We start from the raw sequence: 21,883 nt of genomic DNA on the forward strand, positions 1-21,883 counted from the left end.
ACATTCACCCATTGGCCGTCTTCTGAATTATCTGTGACTGCGTGCATATATGATACGCATCCGTCTTGATCTAACGGGGATCCCAGCCTTCCAACAGCCTCCAATATCACAGAGCCACCATCACGCCGCCTGACGAACCCCCGGGCTCTTTCCGAAGCCGTCACAGGCGTACGTACGCCACATCTGGAACAGGCCGCACAGCTCGAATCCACCGTGATAAACCAGCCCCCCAGACAGCGTATCTCACACTCCTACACAGGCATGAACCACTGCCTCCCCCCAAAATCAGCCTTCCGTTCCCACCAATCAGGCCCCAGCCTGCGGGTAGCCTGGTCCTGCCTCGTTTCACCGGGGACAGCCCGGATCGCCGAGTTGGACCAGGCTGGACGTCGGGCGGCTAGGCTGCACGGCACACGCCCCCCAGCCTGGCGCCGCTGTCGAAACGCGAAAGGTCTGGGATCGACGAAAAATCGTACCATGTTTTCTTCTTCTACATCGTCATACCTTGCCCTTTTCCCCTTTATCTTTCTCGTGGATCATTCCACGGGGGGGCATTTCACATGGACGGACTATTCGGACTGCGAGGGCTAGCACGAGGTGGTCGTCTCGCACTCCGCGAGGCCGACGATGTTGCGAATGGCGGGGGTATCTTGTCTTGTATCTGTCGGAGGGTGTATATGGGGTTCACTCGCCAGCCTGACTGGCTGCCTACCTGATAGCCTGCCTGCATGACGGTCGAGTAGGAGGCTATTCCTGGTCGTTGCATTCTGTGAGGGAACTACCTGTCCTTGATGATAGTGCCTAGTGGAGTTTTGCACGTGTGCGCCCCTGAACTCATGGTCTGTTGTTTTCTCTCTTCCCTGCCTGAATTCGGAAAGAGCGAATGCCAGGCCAGGCCATGGTTCGTTGTTCTTCACCGACAGACATGTCAGTCAGGAGACAGGACCTTGGCCCCGTGTGCGCGCGCCGAGAGGCTACCAAGAACACCCAAGCTCCTCCAAGAGCCCCCCTCCCAAGGGCTTCGCGTCCCCCAGCGCCCAGGAGCCTCAAACACTTATCGGGCCACCTGGGGCGACCGGGCTGGTGCAACTCGCCGGCCACGGCGCCTCTTGGGGTGCTTCTCTGTGGGCCTTGAGGTGCTTCTCTTTCGGGCTTGAGGTGCTTGTCTCTTGATCTCCCGTCACGGCAAAAGGTTGGCCGGCCTGTCGCCCGCGCCCCTCTCCCCACCGTTCCAGCCCAAAACCCACAAGAGTTTGCGCCGGCGCGGGTGCGGCTCTGCGTGTTCTTGGTATTATCATGGCCTGATGAAAGGAGTCTTGGGTGCACGTAAGGTTCCTGCCAACACAGGTCGGGCGCATCCCTGAGGCGGGAAACAGGCCGCCCTGTAGATCACACCCACACTGGATGGAGGCTAATGATCTTGGCTCTCACGGCGATGAGTGGGTGATTGATAACGGGCTGCCTTAAATCTGGTTTGGTTGTGGCCAAGCGTTCGTCCGTCCTTTCCTTCTGTTGATCTGCGTTGATGGAATAAGGCCAAGAACCTTCGCCCACACCCCTCCCCTCCTTTGATATCACGGTGCCATTATGTGGCCAAGCAGCCAAGATGTGCTGGATATGGGGAGGCGGTTAAAGTGGTGTGGCTGATGAATAGCGGGTGCTACATTTACGCACAGAAAGGAATGAAAAGCCCAATTTTACTCCAGTGGGCATAGGCATGCATGCATGGCTATCTGCGGCAGTCAGAGAAAGTGTATCTCGCGGTTGTCTGCCTCGAGCAGAATCGTCTCTCACTGCACAGATGTCGGTGCGCGGGACTGCTCGTAGGCGAACGATTAGGTTCGTTTGCTCGCCAATCTCGAAATCGGTAACGGCGGCGGGAATGCAAACCGTCTGTTCTTGCTTCGGCAGTGTGACGTGTTGGTGGTGAGTATGACTGAGTTCAGAGGCGTGTCAGCCGAACTTTGAGGAGGCATCCTCTCCCAAGGTTCTCTGCCTTGGCATCTCAAGGTTGCGGGACGCCCAGACTGACGTATGGCCTGAGCCAGATGCTGAAGTGCTTCCATCGAGTCCTTTCGACTGGAGAAGGTTGACGGCTGCAAAAGTGTGCTGAGTCACCTTGATCCGATCACTGGAAGCAGCGCAGATAAACATTTACCCATGAGTTCAATGTAGTCCCATTGCCTCCTCTTTACGGCGCTATCGGGTCATTCTGCACAGGATCGGAGCCTTTTACACTGAGAGACCCACCGAGTCGGGACCACTTAACGACGGGATGGGGCGAGATTTTCATCGGAGCAGTTCATGGACGCCGGCGCCGGGGGGAGGATCGACAGAGGGCGCAGCCGCAGACCGGCAGGGACGTTATCGCTGCTTACCCACAACTAACGGCAGTTACGTCTTGGCGGGCCGATCTGGGGCGAGGGCAACTTGTCACCCGGCTGACATAGCAGTCATAGCTGCTTCGTGAGGGGGACGAACAGATAAGGTAGGGAGACGCATAAAGGGAGAGACGGCCTTTCGTGGATTCGACGCCTTCGTGTGACCTTATCCGGCACTATTCTGAGTCGCCTTGGGGCTTTTTGTCGCGGTCCACCGTTCCTTTGGGTCGTAGTTTGAGCTCGACCCCAACTCCTCCGGTCCAGGACCGCGAACACACGAGGGAAATCGCCCGATCAACAGACTCTGCAGTCGGCGCCCGTGGCTCAGCAGCAGCAGTCGCAGCATCTGCATTATGAACTCCCCGGACCTGTCGACGAGCAAGGACCCGCTCAACATGGCGGGCACCGACAAGAAGTCTGAAGAAGCGGGGGTGATCGTGCCTCAGGGCACCGCCGTGGAGGACGTGGGCGTCGACGAGAGGAAGCTCGTCCGCAAGCTCGACCTGTACCTGATCTGGCTGGTCATGAGCCTCTACGCATTCAGCTTCCTCGACCGCGTCAACATCGGCAACGCGCGGCTGTACCACCTCGAAGCAGACCTGGGCCTCGTCGGCAACCAGTACCAGACGGCCGTGTCGATCCTCTTCGTGCCGTACCTCGCCTTCGAGGTCCCGTCCAACCTGGTGCTCAAGAAGTTCACCCCCCGCTACTGGATCGCCTTCATCACCACCGCCTGGGGTATTATTGCAACGCTGTCCGGGCTTGTCCAGAGTTACGGCGGCCTGATCGCGTGCAGGGTCCTCCTTGGCGCCGTCGAGGCGGGCCTCTTCCCCGGGCTGGCCGTCTACTTGACGCTCTTCTACACTCGGCACGAGCTCGCCTTGCGCGTGGGCTACCTCTTCGTGTCGGCCGCCATCGCCGGCGCCCTCGGCGGCCTGCTGGCCTACGGCATCGGCCACATGGACGGCGTGGCTGGCTTGCACGGGTGGCGGTGGATTATGATCATCGAAGGCCTTCCGACGCTCTGTCTTGGAGTTGCCACCTTCTTCCTGCTGCCCAACGACGCTCAGTCCGCATACTTCCTGAACGAGGCCGAGAAGAAGGCCATGGTCGTGAGGTGCGAGGGAGTACGGCATGACGGCGAGTGCCCAGGAGTTCTCGAAAAGTGATATGATGATGGCCTTCAAGGACTGGAAGGTCTGGGCGTTCTGTATTGCGCAGTTTGGGGCGGACACCATGCTATACGGTAAGTCAGGTCAAGCTTCTGTTATCAGGAGGTCGTGATGGCTGACTGGGTCTCAAACAGGCTACTCGACGTTTCTACCGACTATCATTAATGGCCTGGGGAGGTGGACTCCGGCGCAGGTGCAGCTGCTGACTATCCCGTGCTACTTTTTGGGCGCGACGACCTACATGTGTGTTGCCTATTTCTCCGACCGTATCCAGAGGCGAGGCTTGTTCTGTGTAATTTTCGGATTCGTCAGCGTCATTGGGTATGGCCTCCTGATATCAGAAACCCCCTCTGGAGTGCATTACTTCGGGTGTTTCCTTGTCGCCATGGGCTTGTATGTTGTTGTTGGAATCCCTCTAGCTTGGGTAAGACTGTCCCTGCAGCCCTTGACCACCACGACTCTAAAAACTGACGATGTGTGACAGCTCCCGAACAACTGCCCACGGTATGGGAAGCGTACCACCGCAACTGGTATGCAGTTGACCATTGGGAATGCTTCAGGGGTCATGGCTCCGTTTATTTATGCCACGGCTGAGGGCCCACGATATATCAAAGGGCATGCAGTGACACTGTCGCTCGTGGGAATGGCGACTGTCATGTATGGGCTTATGTCTCTGTGGTTTAGGAGCCAGAATAAGAGAAGGGAGGCCGGAGAAGTGCACACGGATCACCAGCATTTGTCGGACGACGAGTTGGCTGAGCTGGGTGATGAGAGCCATCACTTCCGGTATGTGAGGTAGCAGCTCTTATATCAGGCACTCGCAATTCTCGAGAAGCAATCCTGCTTGTCTAGGTACACCGTAATACAACCAGGCGGAGTGGCCTGTGATTGAAGGGTCTATGCTCGCCAAGACCGCACGCTGCATACATTCTCTGTTGGCCATACTCTAATCCAATTACTGCTCACCAGAAGTAGAAGCTGCAGACCGGTAACTCAGGGCAGAAGGAAGCTGCGCAGGGTTGAATGCGGTAGCTGCAGTGATGGGTAGACAACCACCCCTGTCGCTGATTGAGCCCCACTAAAAACGTCCATTTCGCCGCGTCGCGCTACTTACCCGTACTGAACGTTCCGCAGCGCGTCGACTTGGAGAAAGCTTGCGTGACATCACCAACTTTCCAGGCAGCCGAGCCCAACTCTCCCAAAGGCTCCCCTATCCTCCTCCTGCCCGCAAATTCTATTGCCTCTTTGTCCGAAGAATCAGGCCTTTCAGTCATACTACAAGACAGGCGACATCGCAAACCGGCAGGATGGGAATCAAGCAGCTCTTCTCCATCATTAAGGAGGAGGCGCCCGAGGCCGTGAAGGAGGGCGAGATCAAGAACCACTTCGGCCGCAAAGTCGCCATTGTAAGTGTTCAATGGCTCCTGTACATTATTTTGCATGGCTGATTATTCCCGCAGGATGCGTATGTAGACCGACGCGCAAGATCTGCGCTGCCCGCGCTGACAAAGTCACAGGTCCATGAGCATCTACTCCTTCCTCATCGCAGTCCGATCTGATGGCCAACAACTTATGAACGAGGAGGGTGAGACCACGTCCCACCTTATGGGAATGTTCTACCGCACCCTTCGAATCTGCGACAATGGCATCAAACCACTCTACGTCTTTGACGGCGCCCCACCAAAGCTCAAGTCAGGCGAGCTCGCGCGGCGATACCAGCGGAAGCAGGAGGCCAACGAGGGCCTGGAGGAGGCCAAAGAGACCGGCACAGCAGAAGACGTGGAGAAATTCTCGCGAAGGACGGTCCGCGTGACAAAGGAGCACAACGCAGAGTGCCAGCGGCTGCTCAAGCTCATGGGCGTCCCGTACCTGATCGCGCCGACAGAGGCCGAGGCGCAATGTGCCGTTCTGGCGCAAGCGGGCAAGGTTTACGCGGCGGCCAGCGAGGACATGGACACCCTATGCTTCAACAGCCCGATCCTGCTGCGCCACCTTACGTTCAGCGAGCAACGCAAGGAGCCTATCCAGGAGATCCACCTCGACAAGGTCCTGGATGGACTGAACATGGACCGCAAACAGGTGAGCGCGAATCAAAGGAGCCTCCCAGCTATCTATCATCTACTTCGTTGCTTACAATGCCTTTCTCCAGTTTGTCGACCTGTGTATCCTCCTCGGCTGCGACTACCTCGACCCCATCCCCAAGATCGGTCCTCACACTGCGCTGAAGCTAATCCGCGAGCATGGGAGCCTCGAGAAAGTCGTCGAGTCGATCCAGAACGACAAGAAGGGCAAGTACGTCATTCCCGACGACTGGCCATACCTGGACGCGCGAGACCTCTTCTTCGAGCCCGACGTGCGGTCAGCCGACGACCCGCTCTGCGACTTCAAGTGGGACAAGCCGGACGTGGACGGCCTGGTACAGTTCCTGGTCAACGAGAAGGGCTTCTCGGAGGACCGGGTGCGGTCCGGCGCGGGAAGGCTGGAGAAGAACCTCAAGAGCTCGCAGCAGAGCCGGCTGGAGGGCTTCTTCAAGCCCGTGCCCAAGACGGAGGAGGAGCAGAAGGCGCACAAGCGGAAGCTAGAGGAGAAGACGAGGAGAAGAGGAAGAAGCTCAAGGAGGAGAAGAAGGAGAAGGCCAAGGCCAAGGCGAAGCCCCGTGGCACCGCCTAAGTGCAGGGAGACCGGGTGCCGAGGTGGGCATGTCTTTTCTTGAGCCGTACGTGGTGGGAGATTTACGGGCCAGTTGCTTCTCTGCATTTTTTTTTTCTTTTCTACTGATACCGAGGGATACTTCCTTGAACAGGGGAATGGCGTTGCTACCGGAGTTTATCGTCGGAAAAGGGCATGGGAAGGCATCCCGACCCAATGCGTTGAGACGCGGCAGATATGGCTAGGACAGCAAGTAGAGCATTCGAACGAATAGCTGCAAATTACCATGAACCATGCATGGCATGAACCGAAAGGCGTCCGTCTGAACGGCATGCTCTAACTCTAAACGAGCTGACAGACCGGGCAACATTGCAGCGCTGCAACATTAGACAACGTTGAAGATAATCGAACCTTGCTGGCGATGCTCGGCTGGCCCTGGTCGGAAATTCAGAGTCCGGGGGAGTTGTTAGCGGGTCAGGGACAGTGCACATCTCCTGTGAGCTGAGCCTCGGCTTTTACCCGTTTCGGCTGCTGGAGAGGCCAGTCGCTGCGAATCACCCCTCGAACGATTGGTCGAACCACTCAAGGGTTGTCAATGATGTCAGCTTGACCCCCCGGTTCAGGCTTTCACATGCCAGCTCACCCAGAGCGACGGGTACGGGAACGGGCTGCTCGATGGAGAAAAGGTTAGAAAGGCACATGACTCTGTCTAAAATCTGAGAGCTGCATTGGTGCAACACACCACCGGCCTGCCGCCGCTAGAAGGGAGAAGCAGGGCCAGAAGGACATTCCTGATGCAGTCTTTTCCCCATGGTCCCAAGGTCCCCCAGAATTGCCCCACGGCACAGGGGGAGTAGACTACTGTAGCTGAAGAACTAGTAGACTAGATACAGTGTACGAGCAGACCAACGATGGGATTTGTGTGGGGTGGGCAGGGGTCCAAGGGTTGTCCTCGTGGCCCGTCTGCCCGTCTTCTCTGACGCTGGCGCTGTCCTGCATCCCTTCCCTCCCGAGCATGTGATTGCTTTCCTGTCTTCCCATAGCCGACACTCTGGCCGCTGCTTTTTTATTAACAGGAATGCAATAGGCTGACTGCTTGGGTCATTCTCCCGAACAACTCTTTTTCTCGTTCTCCTGGTGATCGCTATCTTCTTCCTGTAATCCACACCTTTCACAACACTTACCCAGTGATTTGTTCCCGCCCTCCCCCCTTACCTCTGGATAGCATCGCCCTTCAAGATGTCAAAGACGTTTAGCGCCAACGACGTCGCGTCGCACAAGACACCCGACTCGCTGTGGATTATTGTCGACGAAGATGTCTACGATCTGACAAAGTTCCAAGATGACCACCCAGGTAAGGACTCCGGGTGATCAGCCCAGTCCAGCCAGTTCAGCCACGGCGCATCGACTGCGCTCCCCTCGCACTCCGTCCGCCTCGGTTGAGAACGCTCCTCTAACCACAACACGCAGGTGGCAAGAAGATCCTCCAAAGAGTAGCCGGAAAGGATGCCTCTAAACAGTTCTGGAAGTACCACAACGAGGGCATCCTGAAGAAGTACAAGGGGCAACTCCAGGTCGGCAGCCTCGACAGCAAGCCAAAGGTAGAGGCGAAACCTGCCGCGGAGCCGATGCCTGTTGCCGCCCCCAAGTCCGCCGCTCCCGCAAAGAAGCCCGTCACCCCCAAGGGCCAGGAGGAGGCCGAGGCGCTGGAGCCGTTCGGCGCCCAGATCCCCTTCTCCGACCCGAGTTGGTACCAAGGAGTCAGTGTCCCACTCCCCTTGCTGCAGACTCGTCCGAGTTACCAGTCGACCGAGTCTACCAGGCTGATTTCACCGCTGACATTGGGGTGTTGCAGTTCCACTCCCCCTTTTTCAACGAGACCCACGCCGCTCTCCGAGCCGAGGTTCGCGAATGGGTCGAGAACGAGATCGAGCCCAATGTCACCGAGTGGGACGAGAAGAAGGAGGTACCGCCCGAGATCTACAAGGAGATGGGCCGCCGGGGCTACCTGGCTGGCCTGCTCGGCACGGCCTTCCAGAGCGACTACACTGATAACAAGATCAAGTCGGTGGCACCAGAGCAGTGGGATCTCTTCCACGAGATGCTCATCACCGACGAGCTCTCGCGCGCCGGCTCCGGTGGTTTCGTCTGGAACGTCATCGGCGGTTTTGGTATCGGCTGCCCTCCGCTGGTCAAGTTTGGCAAGAAGGCCCTCAAGGACCGGATCCTGCCCGGCATCCTAAACGGTGACAAGCGCATCTGCTTGGCCATCACTGAGCCTGATGCGGGCAGTGACGTCGCCAACCTGACGTGCGAGGCCAAGCTGAGCGAGGACGGCAAGCACTATATTGTCAATGGTGAGAAGAAGTGGATCACCAACGGTATCTGGTCTGACTACTTCACGACTGCCGTGCGGACGGGCGGCCCCGGCATGAACGGTGTTTCTCTCCTGCTCATCGAGAGGGAGGCCGGTGGTGTGTCGACGAGGAGGATGGACTGCCAGGGTGTCTGGTCATCCGGCACCACGTATATCACGTTCGAGGATGTCAAGGTGCCCGTCGAGAACCTCCTGGGCAAGGAGAACCAGGGTTTCAGAGGTATGCCACCAATCTCACTGGTCCGTTTGACCCAGTCAGTTAGCTAACACCATGCCCCAGTCATCATGACCAACTTCAACCACGAGCGCATCGGCATCATCATCCAGTGCCTGCGCTTCTCGCGGGTGTGCTTCGAGGAGTCGGTCAAGTACGCCAACAAGCGCAAGACGTTCGGCAAGAAGCTGATGGAGCACCCGGTGATCCGGCTCAAGCTGGCGCACATGGCCCGGCAGATCGAAGCCTCGTACAACTGGCTCGAGAACCTCATCTATCAGTGCGAGAAGATGGGCGAGACCGAGGCCATGCTGCGCCTCGGCGGGCCCATCGCCGGCCTCAAGGCCCAGGCCACCGTCACCTTTGAGTTCTGCGCCCGCGAGGCGTCGCAGATCTTTGGCGGGCTGTCGTACTCGCGCGGCGGGCAGGGCGGCAAGGTCGAGAGGCTTTACCGTGATGTCCGTGCCTATGCCATCCCTGGTGGATCAGAAGAGATCATGTTGGATCTGAGTATGCGTCAATCCATGAGGGTTGCGAAGATGTTGGGAGGCATGAAGCTATAGAGTTGAAGGAGGCAAGTTGGGCCTTGTGATCAAGATGGCCATCTAAGTGACTGGTGGCCGCTGAGGGCATCTGATAGGCCCTGCAGATTTAAGCCCCGGGGCCCCTTGGGGCTGCCATGACTGTCGTCAACTCCTCGGGGAGTATAGGCATGAGGGAGCTATGTGATATATGTATTGATGCATTTGAGACTAGATAAAGAAATATCATCTGTTATCTGATAGCTCTGAGTGTCTGATATCGAAATGGGAAATCATGCTCAATCTCTCCATGCGGCAGAATATAAGGGTTGATCAGATATCTCAGGGTACAGAGGCACGGAATTGTAGACTGGACATCTTGGGGAGTATATGCGTCAAGGAGCTATGTGATATACGCATCGAGACAATTTGGAGAAGACGAAGAAGCTTCATCTGTAGCAAGCAACCCTTGCGTTCTGTCGCATACTCAGATCCAACATGATCTCCCATGTACATTTCTTGACTTTGGACACTCAAAGCTAAGCTGTTGAGAGAGCGGAAATTCTAGCTTGTCAACCTCTGGGAGGTAGCTAATAGAGATCTATGTGATACGTGTCTTGACGCATTTTGCACAAGAAAAGAAACGTCATATGATATGCCTTCGTTGACAGTCGAACCTCTTCCGTAGGCATATGATGGCTCACTTTGATGGTCGACTCTGGGATACCGGCCCCCGGGAGTTGGATGGTCGCTTCCAGTGTGCAATGTTTCCTCCTGCCACGTTTTCCCGGGTTCTCTTCCAGCAGCGACGGCCGCAATCGAACAGGAAAGAGTTAACAGTCAGTGGAGCATGTCACGAAATTCATGGTCCTTGGTTTGTTATCACAGACTTATTTCCTCAAGCATCATCTTTCCATATTAGCATCTCAGCTCCTTGCTCCCTCTTCCAACCCTTTACAGCATAATACCCAAGCACTGTTAGATTCCGGAATAGCAGCCAACATAACCTACTCGAGCCCATTCATCTGTATTTGTTCGTCTTATCCTCCGTCCAAGATGATGCTGCCTGAAAACATTCAACCCTGGAGCTTGGGAACAGGTCACACATCCGCTGCTCCCCGCCTCTCTACAACCCAACATGCGCCCAGCTTACGACCCCCGATAAAATGTCAATCCGGGTCGTCTGACGACTTCTATGGTAATGCGCCTCCCCCATACTCCTCGCTCTCTCCTCTCGGAAGCATCGCCACGGGATCCATCAACGCCGAAGTGCCCGGTGGCACTACCCGCACTTGTCGTCGTGTCAGTTCTGAGTCTTGCACGTCTCCTGATCATAGCCAGGACGGTGACTTCCTGGCCAACATTGTTGCAATCCAGCTTCTGAGTGGCTGCACGACCGTTCCGAGGAGGCAAGGCAGCGCGCGGCGTCCTTGCTGTGGCACTGGATGCGACGGTATTTCCTGCGTGTGTGCTCTAAAAGATTTCCACCTACGCATACTCTCGAAAGAGCTCTCGAAACATCCCACTAGACCGCTCAGAATACAATCAACACTCCACGGTGGCGCAGACGGACACATCAGCCTGGAGTCTACTGATCGAGTCCGGATGTGCACATATTGTCACTCGACTCCAACGACACCGTCAGTCTCCCATGAACGGTTTCTGTCAGAGAATCTCGATCGAAGGCTTCAGTCGATTGAAAATGCCCTCCATCAAGATGGCTTCCCGAGTGAGACTTCCAATGAACGCTTGCATACCTCGGAAGTGTCAAGTAAGGAACAATCTCTCACCGCAGACAACACCGTTGATGTGGCTCACCCTCGCCATGGTCACGCCAATTTCCAGGAGATTCCTGTGAAGATCATGTCGCGTGGCATCTTAGGCACATTGCGAAACCTGCAGCACAAGGACCTCCGGAGGCGCTGGGTCGTCACGTCTCCCTCGCTTGACACCAGCAAAATGTCCTCACCATGTGAGGCCGAGGTAAGCCGTCGTATATAATCCAAAGCCAAACTCCTGCTGATAGACACTGGCAGGTCCAGGAATCCGGTCAACGCTCCCTCCTCGAGGATCGCTCAAACATGGTGATGCCGGAGTCCTTGAGGGACAGGATTTCCAAACGCCTCCAAGCTCGTAGCCTGTCGTCACGCTACGGTGACTTCACCTTTGACCCAAGTCCACGGCAGCGGCGACGCAATGGCAGATATTCATCGGTGTGCATGTCGTCTGCCGAGTCCACTCCTCTCTTAAATGCTCCAGCTCCCGGTCAAGGGCAGGTGATTGTGGACGCAAAGTCCCAGCCCAACTCGTGGAGGAGTACGATCGACCCGTTGGCAACATCAAGCTTGATGCTCGCCACCGGTGAGTTGGACAGATTGACGAATCGAAAAGTCTTAGACCAGAGTTCCGAGGTGCTCGGCAGTGGGCAGTCTTCAGCCTGCGGTGAGCCGCCGAACTCGCCTGCTATGAAGAGCTTGGCTCCAAGGGAGAAGCCATCGTCGAGGCTGAGTGCCACGAGCTGTGCCTCCGAGAGGTCTACACTTCCCATGAACCCCCTTCCTCTAGGAATCACCATGACGTCCGGCAACAGAATATCACAATCTACTACCCACGGTGGTCGCAGGCAGAGGATGACAAGCAGCCGATTTTCAGATGTTCGCACCCCTGAGAACATTATTGAAGCATCTGATGAGGACGTGTCCCCGCCGACCTGTACTCCTGGCGACTTATGTGTACTTCCAAGCCGGTGTCCAGGGAGCCAGCCCCTAAAATCTTCCATGACCAGTCCCACAGAAATCGCCAAGTATAGCTGCACAGCAGAGATGGGGCCGGGTCTTGCTTTTGTCCCAGTCGACCGAGTTGTCGAGCAGACACGCTCAACGCAGAACGACCCATCGAATTGCTTTTGGGCATCCACCAGTGGCCAAAACGAAAGCATGCTTAACGTCTACGACAACATTCCCCTCAATGATGGCGGACAGACCCAGGCTCGCAAGAGCCCAACCCGTCATCTTCACACTGGAGCGCTGACACCCGAGAACACACGCGGATTGTGGTGCACGCCACGAAAGAGCCCCTCGCCACCGCGGCGACATGCCGTATGGGCTCCAGATACATCGACTGGACATTCCAACGAGTAAATAATTCCAGGCATCTCCAGGCCACTTGGTTGGTTAGTGATCAGTGGGCAAGTAGTCTGCTCTACTAGCAAATTGCTCGTTGAGGTCATTTCCTGGTACGGTGTGGCCCGGTGATGGAAGGACGCTTGATGCGCTTGTCCAACCGGTCGTCTTGGGTGTGGATTGCGTTCAAATGGCAGCTTTGTGGTGATTCTGGGGAATCAGATTGGACATCATAATGTCTTTGTCACTCCTGAAGTCGTGATATTAATACACTCCAATGACGCCTTCCAGGACGCATGCTTCCACGGCTCAGCCTGCCCATATCGCTAAATGGCAAGACCGAGACTTTCATCAGCCGGCTACGCACACCGAATATGCTCTTCTACGCCCTGTCCATCTTCAGTTCTCGTTTGATGTGCGAATGGGTTTGCTGGACAAGTCCCGAGGTAATTTTCAATTTCACGCTTCCGAGCTTGAAGTCATACTGGAGATGGCTTCCAGACGCTGCATAGGAAGGGATCGAGTGTGTTTTATCCTTCGGCACTTCCCATTCGATAGAATTTGCTTGTGGTCTTGTCTTGTGTTGTTGTGTGCACGGGTGCAGTCCCGGGCCTGGGCCGGCTAGATTGCGGCCTTCGGATATCAAGTTGGTTCGAACAAGAATGATTGCGGCCGTCACTTTGGCCATGTACGTCATCGGGCCAGTATTATTCTGTCGAGCTCGCGACTGACTGCCGTCGACGTGGAGTTGCACAGGTCCGCCGGCTGATACCGATGACTTCATGTGCCGCCCGCGTGCAGCCCACAGAGGCCCACGGCGAGGACCGGCTCCTGCGCCTCATGGACGTTCCACAGGCCCAGCTTACTTTGTTACTGCCGTGGCTGTTGGGCGGATTCAGCGCGCCCGGCCAATTTTAGCACGGGTTGAAGGGAGGGCGCTGTTTCAGGACCGCATCCCGCGAGGCTCCCGCGGCACAGCAGAATCCTGCCGACGTTGCAGGCCCTCTTCCTCCATGCACATCAGATGTATCAAAATTGTTTGCCTACGCTCTCTCTCTCTCTCAGCGCACTGCTTTTAGCACCACCAACGGACCTTTGGGATCAGTTCTTACTGTAGATTAAATACCAAGCCCCGCTTATTTCTTTTCGGTTCCTGAACACCGCTGTTCCTGGGATCTCAGGCGGCCTGGAGTAATCCCCACAGTATTGTTTCTTTTCTTTTCTGTTTTCCTGCCCCACGTTGTCGCCTGCATAGCCTACATTGTCACATCGCAATCAAACAAGTCAATCCAAGATGGCCCACACCGACCTCGCAGGGAGCTTATCGCCGAGTCGAGTCATGGAGAAATCACCAATGCCCGTGACGCCGCCCGCAGGCTACCTGCCCGAGCGCCCATGCTCGACCATGCCTGACAACGACTCTCCGCCGGGCAGCCCTCCCAAGGACAGCTACAGCCGCCAGAACCCGTTTGGCATATCACAGCAGCAGCCGCCCGAGGATGACGAGATGAACACCAGGGGCGGCGGGCGGGACGGGAGAGGGGGTGGGCTCTGCGAGGTTCTCCTGGCGGCGTGTTGCTGCTATGCGCTCTGCGAGATTTGTTGCTGATTGATTGGGTACTATGTGGAGGTCGGACGGGGTGGTTATCTTCTTTGGAAAGGCGCACAAGGAAAGGGGTCATTTCACGGGCTTGGAAACGGCGTCTTTGGCTGGCTGGGGCCAGGGGCCGGGAGAACGGTGTCCCGGAGGGTCATGGAATGAGAGAGTTGGGTAGATCATGAACCTTGATTTGAGATGTCAACGACTGGATCTTCCCTGCCGAAACTAAAACAAATTGTTTGGCTTGAATCAGTGTCAACGACAACGAGTTTCTGAGTGTCCAGGCCGGAATGTGAATTCCATGTCCGCCAAGTCGTTCTTGTCCTCATGTACATAAATACATACAGCTGAAGTAGGTATGTTCACATGATACAAAAGGCCAGACTTGTGGTCTCCCTCCGTTACTTTTTGTGCAACCATGACAAACGAAGCTCGCCGCCTCTACAGGTCATCGACAAGTGGGCTCAGGCCCTGCGCGGTGCCAATCTTGTCCTCAGAGTACAGCTTGAGCCTCTCGACGTTGGGTCGGTTCGCCATAGACTGAAAGAAAGACGTCGGGTTGGTCCCGTTCATGTGCCAGGTGTCCGGGTAGGGAATGCTGTCGGGCACGGGGACGTCCTGGCGCACGCTCCAGCCGGTGGCCTGGTGCTCGGGCGAGAGCATCCAGTTGAAGAGCAGCTTGGCCGACTCCGGGTGCGGCGCGCCCTTGAGGATCGCGCGCCCGTCTGGGCCCACGAGACGAACTGGCCCTCCTCCGGGAACGCGGTGACGGTCGTGCTCGTGTTGCTCGGGGCGTAGGGCGAGCCGTAGGGCGTGAAGGTCGCGGCCTCGGTGGCGTTGGCGGTCGACAGGATGGTGCCTGGTGTCGCGGTGCCGCGGACCCATCGGGGGTTGAGGGCCAGGAGGTTGTCGAACCAGGATTCTCCGTTCTGTTGCATGCTGCGGTGTTCGTGTCAGTCTGGGGCGGTCCTAAGTTGATTCGCGTATAGACACTTACATCAGGTAGAACTGGTACAACACTGCGTCATCGTCGTTGGGGTATGTCAGGACCAGCTTATCCTTCAGACCCTCCTGGAGGAAATCAGGATACTCTGCGATGCTGATACCGGGGAGCTTGGCCGTGTTGTAGCTGATTCCCCACTGGATGAGGAACAGGCCATACCACGAAGCATCCGTCGACTTGAAAGCTGGGTGAATCTGGTCATAGCCCACCGGCGCATAGCTGAGAAGAGATCCCTGCTGGGACCAGCGGGGGAAGTCGTCAAGCGTCTGGAGGAAAGTAGCATCGACGAAGATTTTGTCAAAAGAGTGTACACAGCCAGGTAGAAGCCGATCAGATTATGAGGATGAGTCCACGGATGACTGAGAACAATGGAACTCCTCTCACACCCGGAGATAGAAAAGCCTGCTGACTTGTATGCATGCTACTCTCTTAAGGAATTAACTAGACAATGATGAAGCAATTAAGCAAACGATAGTTAATTGTTATTGTTGAGGAGAGAAATCTCCCCGCTATTAAATGCTTAAAAGGAGCCTATTTATAGGTTAACGCTAACGTATAGGCATATAACCCTCGCACCTTTTAATACACCCCCTATCATAAGTATTATTATCCTAATAATAATAAGAAATGTTTTGTTTTAATAGCTAAAAATATAATTTAAATATTTCGTTATAATTTATACTAAGACTATTATATAAACGTTATTTAATGTTTATATATTCTGCTTATATTATTTTTAAATAATTATTTAAACGCCCTTTTAATAATATAAACCTTATATTTATTTTAATTTTAATCTTATGTAAGCCTTTTTAAAAGTAAGATAAGGCAATGCTTTTATATAAATATTAGCAAGATTATTTTTAAATATAATATAATAAATATTATATATCTTTTTAATTTCTTTATAAATAAAGTAATAATAAATAGTAATATATTTTAATTAAGCATTAACTTTATAATTTTAAATAAGGTTTAATGCTAATTAATTATTAATATATAAAATAAGTAAATATTTAATATAATTAATATTTAAATCTTTTAATGCTTAAATTATTTAATAAAGATATAATAATATTAATAAATATATTATATATTCCACGTTATAAATGGATTTTGCAATAATAAATTAATGCTTTAATAATTAAGTAATTAAGCTACCGTTAAGGAGTTATATATATCTGCTAAATGCTTTTAAATTATTTAAATTAATATTATAAGAAGCGTTAATATATATATTAAGTATAGCAAATTAAAATAATAATGTTTATTTTAAAAATTACAGGGTATAATTTAATATATGCTAAATATATTAAAGTATTTTCTTTATAATATTTAAATAATAAATTATAAGCTTTGCATTAAATATTAAGAGCATTATATATAAAAATATAAAATTAAGTTTTATTTTAATAATAAGAAAATTAATAAATTCAGTAAGTAATTAATATATTATTATATTTATTATAATATTATTAAGTTCCTTTTATTATAAAAATAAATTTAAATTTATAAAAGTTTATCTTTAATTATAATTAAATATATTAAAGCATTTTAAAATTTATTAAGTATATCCCTTTTAAGAAATATAAATTTTATTATTAATTTATATAATTTTTAATTTAAGTAAGTATTTATAAAGATTAAGATCTTTATACTTAAAACATTATATAAGCTTAATGCAAAATTTATTAACTTAAGAGGAATTCTTAATAATAAAAATATCGTTAATATAAATAGCAATAATAATCTAATCTTTAATAAAAACGTAAGGGTTAAATATTGTTTTTATTAAATATTTAATTAATTTCTCTTTAAGAGTATTAAATTATTCACGGCTTAATTATTTAAGTTTATATAGGGCATTAAGAAGTTTTAAAATAACTTGCTAATTATTAAATAATGTTTAATATCTTTATAATAATTATATATAAACATTATATTTTAAATGGCTATATAAGTATATCGTTTTAATGTTAAATTGCTAAAGCTACCAGCCCATTATAATAGCAATAGTAATAATTAATTTTAAATTATTATAGCGTGCCATAGGGCTATAGGTATTATTATAATTTATGCTATGGATTTATATATATTTACAAGCAATAAGTTAAGCCTTATAGCAAATAAGCTTATTAAAAGCATTAAACTTCTTTATATATACTTAGCAAGAATTAATAATATATTAATTTATAATAACAAGTACTTTAATTTATATACTTATATTTAAAAGTAATTTAAGTTTCCTTTTAATAGCTTATTGCTAAGCGTTTTTTTTATTATTCTTTATAGCTTATATATATATATTAAAGATATTGTTAGTATTTATCGTGCTAGTAAGTAATGCTTAAGCAAAGATTTAATTAAAGTAGTTGGCATTAATTGGTATTAATTAAGCAGGATTTAGTATAAGGTTTATATTAATTAATGCTAAGTTATTAAAATCTTTAAAATATTTTATAATAATATTTATATTTTCTTTTACTTTTTGTAAAGGCTAAATCCATTATCCTTAAAAACTATATAACTATATGGATCTCGTGAATTTAAGTAGTTTATTAATAGGTCTTGTAAATTTAAACGGTTTATTAATAGGTTTTGCAAGTTTAAGCGATTTGTTTATGGGTTTATTTATAGGTTTTGTATTATTAATAGGTTTTATTAGCTAAAACGTTAATAATATCTTTATCTTAAGTAGCATGTTTTTATTTAATTAGTTAATTATTTATGCAATTTTTATTGCTAAATTAAACTAAGTAATATAGCTTAATATTATAGTTATAATAACTTTTTAAAGTAATATAAATAAATAAAAAACGATCTTGCTTTTAGCTTTAAATTTTATAAAGTATGCCTTTTTAGCCTTATTTAATAATTTTATTTTTAATTTGCAAGCCTTAATAAGCATATAAAGGTATATAAAGCAAAAATATGGTTAGAAATATTTAATATTAGGCTTTTATTTATAAAGCGCCTTAAATGGCGTTATTTAATATAATAGGGCTAAGTATAGTTTTTAATTTTATAAGTATGTTATATAGGAAATTGCTTTGAGTTATAGGAATAAGTAGTTTTTATTGTGAATTATTATATAAACATTGATAATAATAATATATATAAACCTTTTAAATATGCTATTTAACTTATAATAATAAGGGAGTGATTTTTTATAAATAATTTTGCATCTTTAAAATATTATAATAATTATTTTATTTATATATTTACTTTTATTATTTAAATTAAATATTATAACTTTTGCATTAAATTAAGTTTTAATTATATTTAAAAATTCCTTAATAACATTTAAAATATTGTTTTTTTAAGTAATAAAGTAAACTTAATAAAACTAAGTATAATTATTAATAAATAAAATAAAGTATTAAAAACCTTTTAATAATATTATTAAGAATTTACTTAATAAATTAAATTAAATATATTTAAATAGCTATATAAATTATCATTTTAAAAATAATTATAAGCATTTCTTAATAAACTTTGCAAGTTAGCATAGTTTATAATGAAAATTTATTAGTTTATTTAATATAATATTTTTATTTTTATATAAGCATTAAATAGTTAATTTTAATAAATTACTATAATTAAAAGCTTTATAAAATTTACTATATATTATAAATATTATAAAGTTATTTTTTATTATTTAAATTTTAAAATTTTTATATTAAAACTTTACTTATAATATTTTATAAGATTTATTATTTTTTAATAATAAAAAGATATTATTTCTTTATATATTTAATTAAAATCTTTTTTAAATTATAATTTAGCTAAATAAATAAGTATTCCTTAATATATAATTATATAAAACATTAATAAAGATACTTTTAATAATTAATTTATTTAATAATTATAAAAAAATCTTTATAAAGCTAATACCTTTTATAATAAATTAATTATTACTTATAATAATAATTATACTTAAACATAATTATAAAAAACTAAAGTTTTCTATATATTTTATTATATGCTTTAAAATATTAAAATTAAAAATTTATAATATTAAAGTATTTATAATTACTAATAGCTTTATTATGTATATTAAAATATTAATATATAATGCCATTATATCTTCCTTATTATTATTAAAAATTTTAATAACTTCTTTATTTATAGCTTAATTTATAATAGCTTATTTCTTACCCTTTTTTTATTTTTAATTAGCTTTATATTTAGCAAACTTTATATAATTAATATATAAATAATTAATAAACGTAAAGTTTTATATATAATATTAAGTGCATTCTTTATTGCTTAATATAAAGTTAGTATTTATTAATATAAACTTTATAATCTTTTTTATACTTTTTAATATTAACTTTTTTTAAATAAAGGTAAAGTAAGCTTTAAATTATTTAACCTTTATATAAGAAATAATATTTATTATCTTAAGTTTAATTTTAAAAAATATTATAAGGTTTTAGCTGCTTAAGTTATTAATAATATTATTTATAATATTTAGCAGCATTATTAAAAAAAAGGAGCCTTTAACTTTATTACTTTTAAAAAGTAATTTTATTAACCTTTTAATTAATTATTTTAATATTAAGATTTTAATATAAAATTTTATTTAAAGATTTTAAAAGGTATTTAAATAGCCTTATAAGTTAAAGCCATCCTTATATTATAAGTTTATTAATTAATAAAAGAAATAAATAATTAAGTTATTAATATTATAATTAAATTAATTAATTAATATTTTTTAAGCATTAAAAGATTTTCTATATAGTATAATAAATATTATAAAGTTTAAATATATTAAGCTTAAAAACATAATAAAGGCTTAATTATTAAGCTTTTCTTATTTTATAAGGGCCATACTTTTATTTAATTATTTTTTAATGCTTATAATGTATTTATTAAAGCTAATAAATTAAAAGCTATAACTTTATATTATTCTTTAATTTAAAAAATTCTTTCCTTTTAAGTTTAACTTTAGGAAAAATAATAAATTAAGCTTAAAGTTAAGTATATTTAATATTTTTTAAATAATATTTATATATTTTTAAGCATATTTTAAATAATATTTATATATTTTTATTTATTTATAATAATTAACATTAATTAATATAAATAAATAAATAAAAAGGAATAAATAATTAAAATATTAAATAAAGCAAGAATGTTAAATTATTATAAGTTATTATTAGCTATGGCAGCTATTATAAGGTATAATAATAATATATGGGTAAAAGCTAATAATATTAAAATCTTAATAATTTAAGTATAAAAATAATTATAAAAATAAGGGTATTAATATTTCTTAATATTTTAAGATATCTTAAGCAATATTGGGTTTACAACTTAATAAAGCAATTAAGCAAACGATAGTTAATTATTATTATTAAGGAAAGAAATCTCCCCGCTATTAAACGCTTAGAAGGAGCCTATTTGTAGGCTAGCGCTAGCGTATGGGCATACGACCCTCGCACCTTCCAACAGACAACAGACGAACCATCCAGCCCCTTAGCAGGCCACGTCCTTCAGTGGGCCTGGTATAGCATCGCCTCGCGCCGCGAGCGTCGAGATGGAGTACCGGGGCTATCCTCATCACTCAGCATTGGCCAGGTTTCCATTTTATTGCACGACTGGAAAACCTTAGAGTGGGCATGGCATCGATAAGCTTAAGTGACATAAACTTCCACATTGCATGGCACTCTGCTTTGGGCCATGACCCCGGGTGATACCTTATCCATGGCCCTGCAGGATCTCAGCCGATCACCCCCTAAGCCTCAATCTCGCATCCCCACCCTGGGAGGCATCATCGGGGCTGTACTTGTTCATCGGATGTTGGTGCGGTGGGTATAAATCTTCCGGCATTGTAGGGCTGTACTATAACTGCTCCGGCTAGCATAGTTAGCCAGCGTGCTAGGGAACCAAACCGATATGAGATGAGACGTTCGAACCGCTGGCTGCTGCACAAGTGCAGGGAGCGTGCCTCCTTCCCTGGTAGGCGATGATCTCCCGACCAGCCCCAGCGGTTATTCCCGAAGATGACAGCTGCATCACTCCTGGGTTATGTGAAGCGTCCAATCATCTAGGCCAGCTTGCTCTGTCACTGCACTTGAAATCGTCCCGTTCTGCTCTCGTCGAGATCCTCGAGCCATCCGCTCAGTCTCTGCACATGTGTCAAGCCCATTTCGTGACAGATTGCAGGGTCTCTCGAAGGAAGACCTTCAGTCAACCGTGCCGCACTCGCAACCTGGTCTTGGCCAGATGCGGCTGTCAATCCGCTGCAACCACGCGGAGATTTGCCGAGGACCCCAGAGAGACGACATCTGGGCACAGCAGTGCGGGTGTCACTTTCCTCGAGTAGAATGTCACATCCACAGACACCAAAGAGCACCAGGGGCAGCTGGGACTGTCACCCTTGCGTTGGCTGCCGCGACTCGAGGCGCGCGCCTTTGAACAATGGCAGATGCCGGTGACGTGATGCGCACGGGAGATTGGAGATAAACATCGCGTCTATCAAGGGGCACCAGTGACCCTATCCAGACATGAATGGCGTCTCAAGAGTGATCTCTGCTCCAAGCCGAGGACGTGTTGTTGGCGTGGGCGCCGCCATCCATGACATTCTTGTTAGCATCCACGCACCGTAGGGGAGGGGGATTGACTCCTTTACACTGGCTTTCCGTCACCTTTTTCTTGCTTTTTCTCGCTAGACTTTTCTGTTGCCATCCTACTTCTTATTCCTCGCAATGAGCTGCGACGGCGCATATCTCGACAGCCTTGGCCCGCTTCCTACTCTCGCATTCTCAGAGGTGACAATTATGGCAAGTGCCTCGAGGCTCAACTGCACGTGGCTGAGGTCGGCCTCAGCCTGTCCTTT

The 21,883-nt window shown here is 46.9% G+C and overlaps 5 protein-coding genes across 5 annotated transcripts; 4 read left to right on the forward strand and 1 right to left on the reverse strand.

The window, feature by feature from the left end:
* Window positions 1-2,734: 2,734 nt before the first annotated feature.
* INS49_013970 (uncharacterized protein) lies at window positions 2,735-4,352 on the forward strand (the record flags this gene model as incomplete). Its single annotated transcript, XM_043174662.1, has 4 exons — window positions 2,735-3,498; window positions 3,548-3,627; window positions 3,688-3,977; window positions 4,038-4,352. The coding sequence occupies 4 exons, from the start codon at window positions 2,735-2,737 to the stop codon at window positions 4,350-4,352; spliced, it is 1,449 nt and encodes a 482-aa protein (XP_043021607.1).
* Window positions 4,353-4,860: 508 nt separating this feature from the next.
* On the forward strand, window positions 4,861-9,356 carry INS49_013971 (uncharacterized protein; the record flags this gene model as incomplete). Its single annotated transcript, XM_043174663.1, has 7 exons — window positions 4,861-4,979; window positions 5,071-5,632; window positions 5,703-6,246; window positions 7,428-7,556; window positions 7,673-7,962; window positions 8,058-8,799; window positions 8,860-9,356. 7 exons carry the CDS (start codon window positions 4,861-4,863, stop codon window positions 9,354-9,356), a joined length of 2,883 nt encoding a protein of 960 aa, XP_043021608.1.
* A 1,821-nt stretch (window positions 9,357-11,177) lies between these two features.
* Window positions 11,178-12,454, forward strand: INS49_013972 (uncharacterized protein; the record flags this gene model as incomplete). Its single annotated transcript, XM_043174664.1, has 3 exons — window positions 11,178-11,297; window positions 11,351-11,675; window positions 11,712-12,454. 3 exons carry the CDS (start codon window positions 11,178-11,180, stop codon window positions 12,452-12,454), a joined length of 1,188 nt encoding a protein of 395 aa, XP_043021609.1.
* A 1,276-nt stretch (window positions 12,455-13,730) lies between these two features.
* On the forward strand, window positions 13,731-14,045 carry INS49_013973 (uncharacterized protein; the record flags this gene model as incomplete). Its single annotated transcript, XM_043174665.1, has 1 exon — window positions 13,731-14,045. One exon carries the CDS (start codon window positions 13,731-13,733, stop codon window positions 14,043-14,045), a length of 315 nt encoding a protein of 104 aa, XP_043021610.1.
* A 432-nt stretch (window positions 14,046-14,477) lies between these two features.
* INS49_013974 (uncharacterized protein) lies at window positions 14,478-15,637 on the reverse strand (the record flags this gene model as incomplete). Its single annotated transcript, XM_043174666.1, has 4 exons — window positions 14,478-14,741; window positions 14,807-14,975; window positions 15,034-15,223; window positions 15,616-15,637. 4 exons carry the CDS (start codon window positions 15,635-15,637, stop codon window positions 14,478-14,480), a joined length of 645 nt encoding a protein of 214 aa, XP_043021611.1.
* Window positions 15,638-21,883: the final 6,246 nt, after the last annotated feature.

This window comes from Diaporthe citri, assembly GCF_014595645.1.
Source record: "Diaporthe citri strain NFHF-8-4 chromosome Unknown scaffold_7, whole genome shotgun sequence".
NCBI lineage: Eukaryota > Fungi > Ascomycota > Sordariomycetes > Diaporthales > Diaporthaceae > Diaporthe > Diaporthe citri.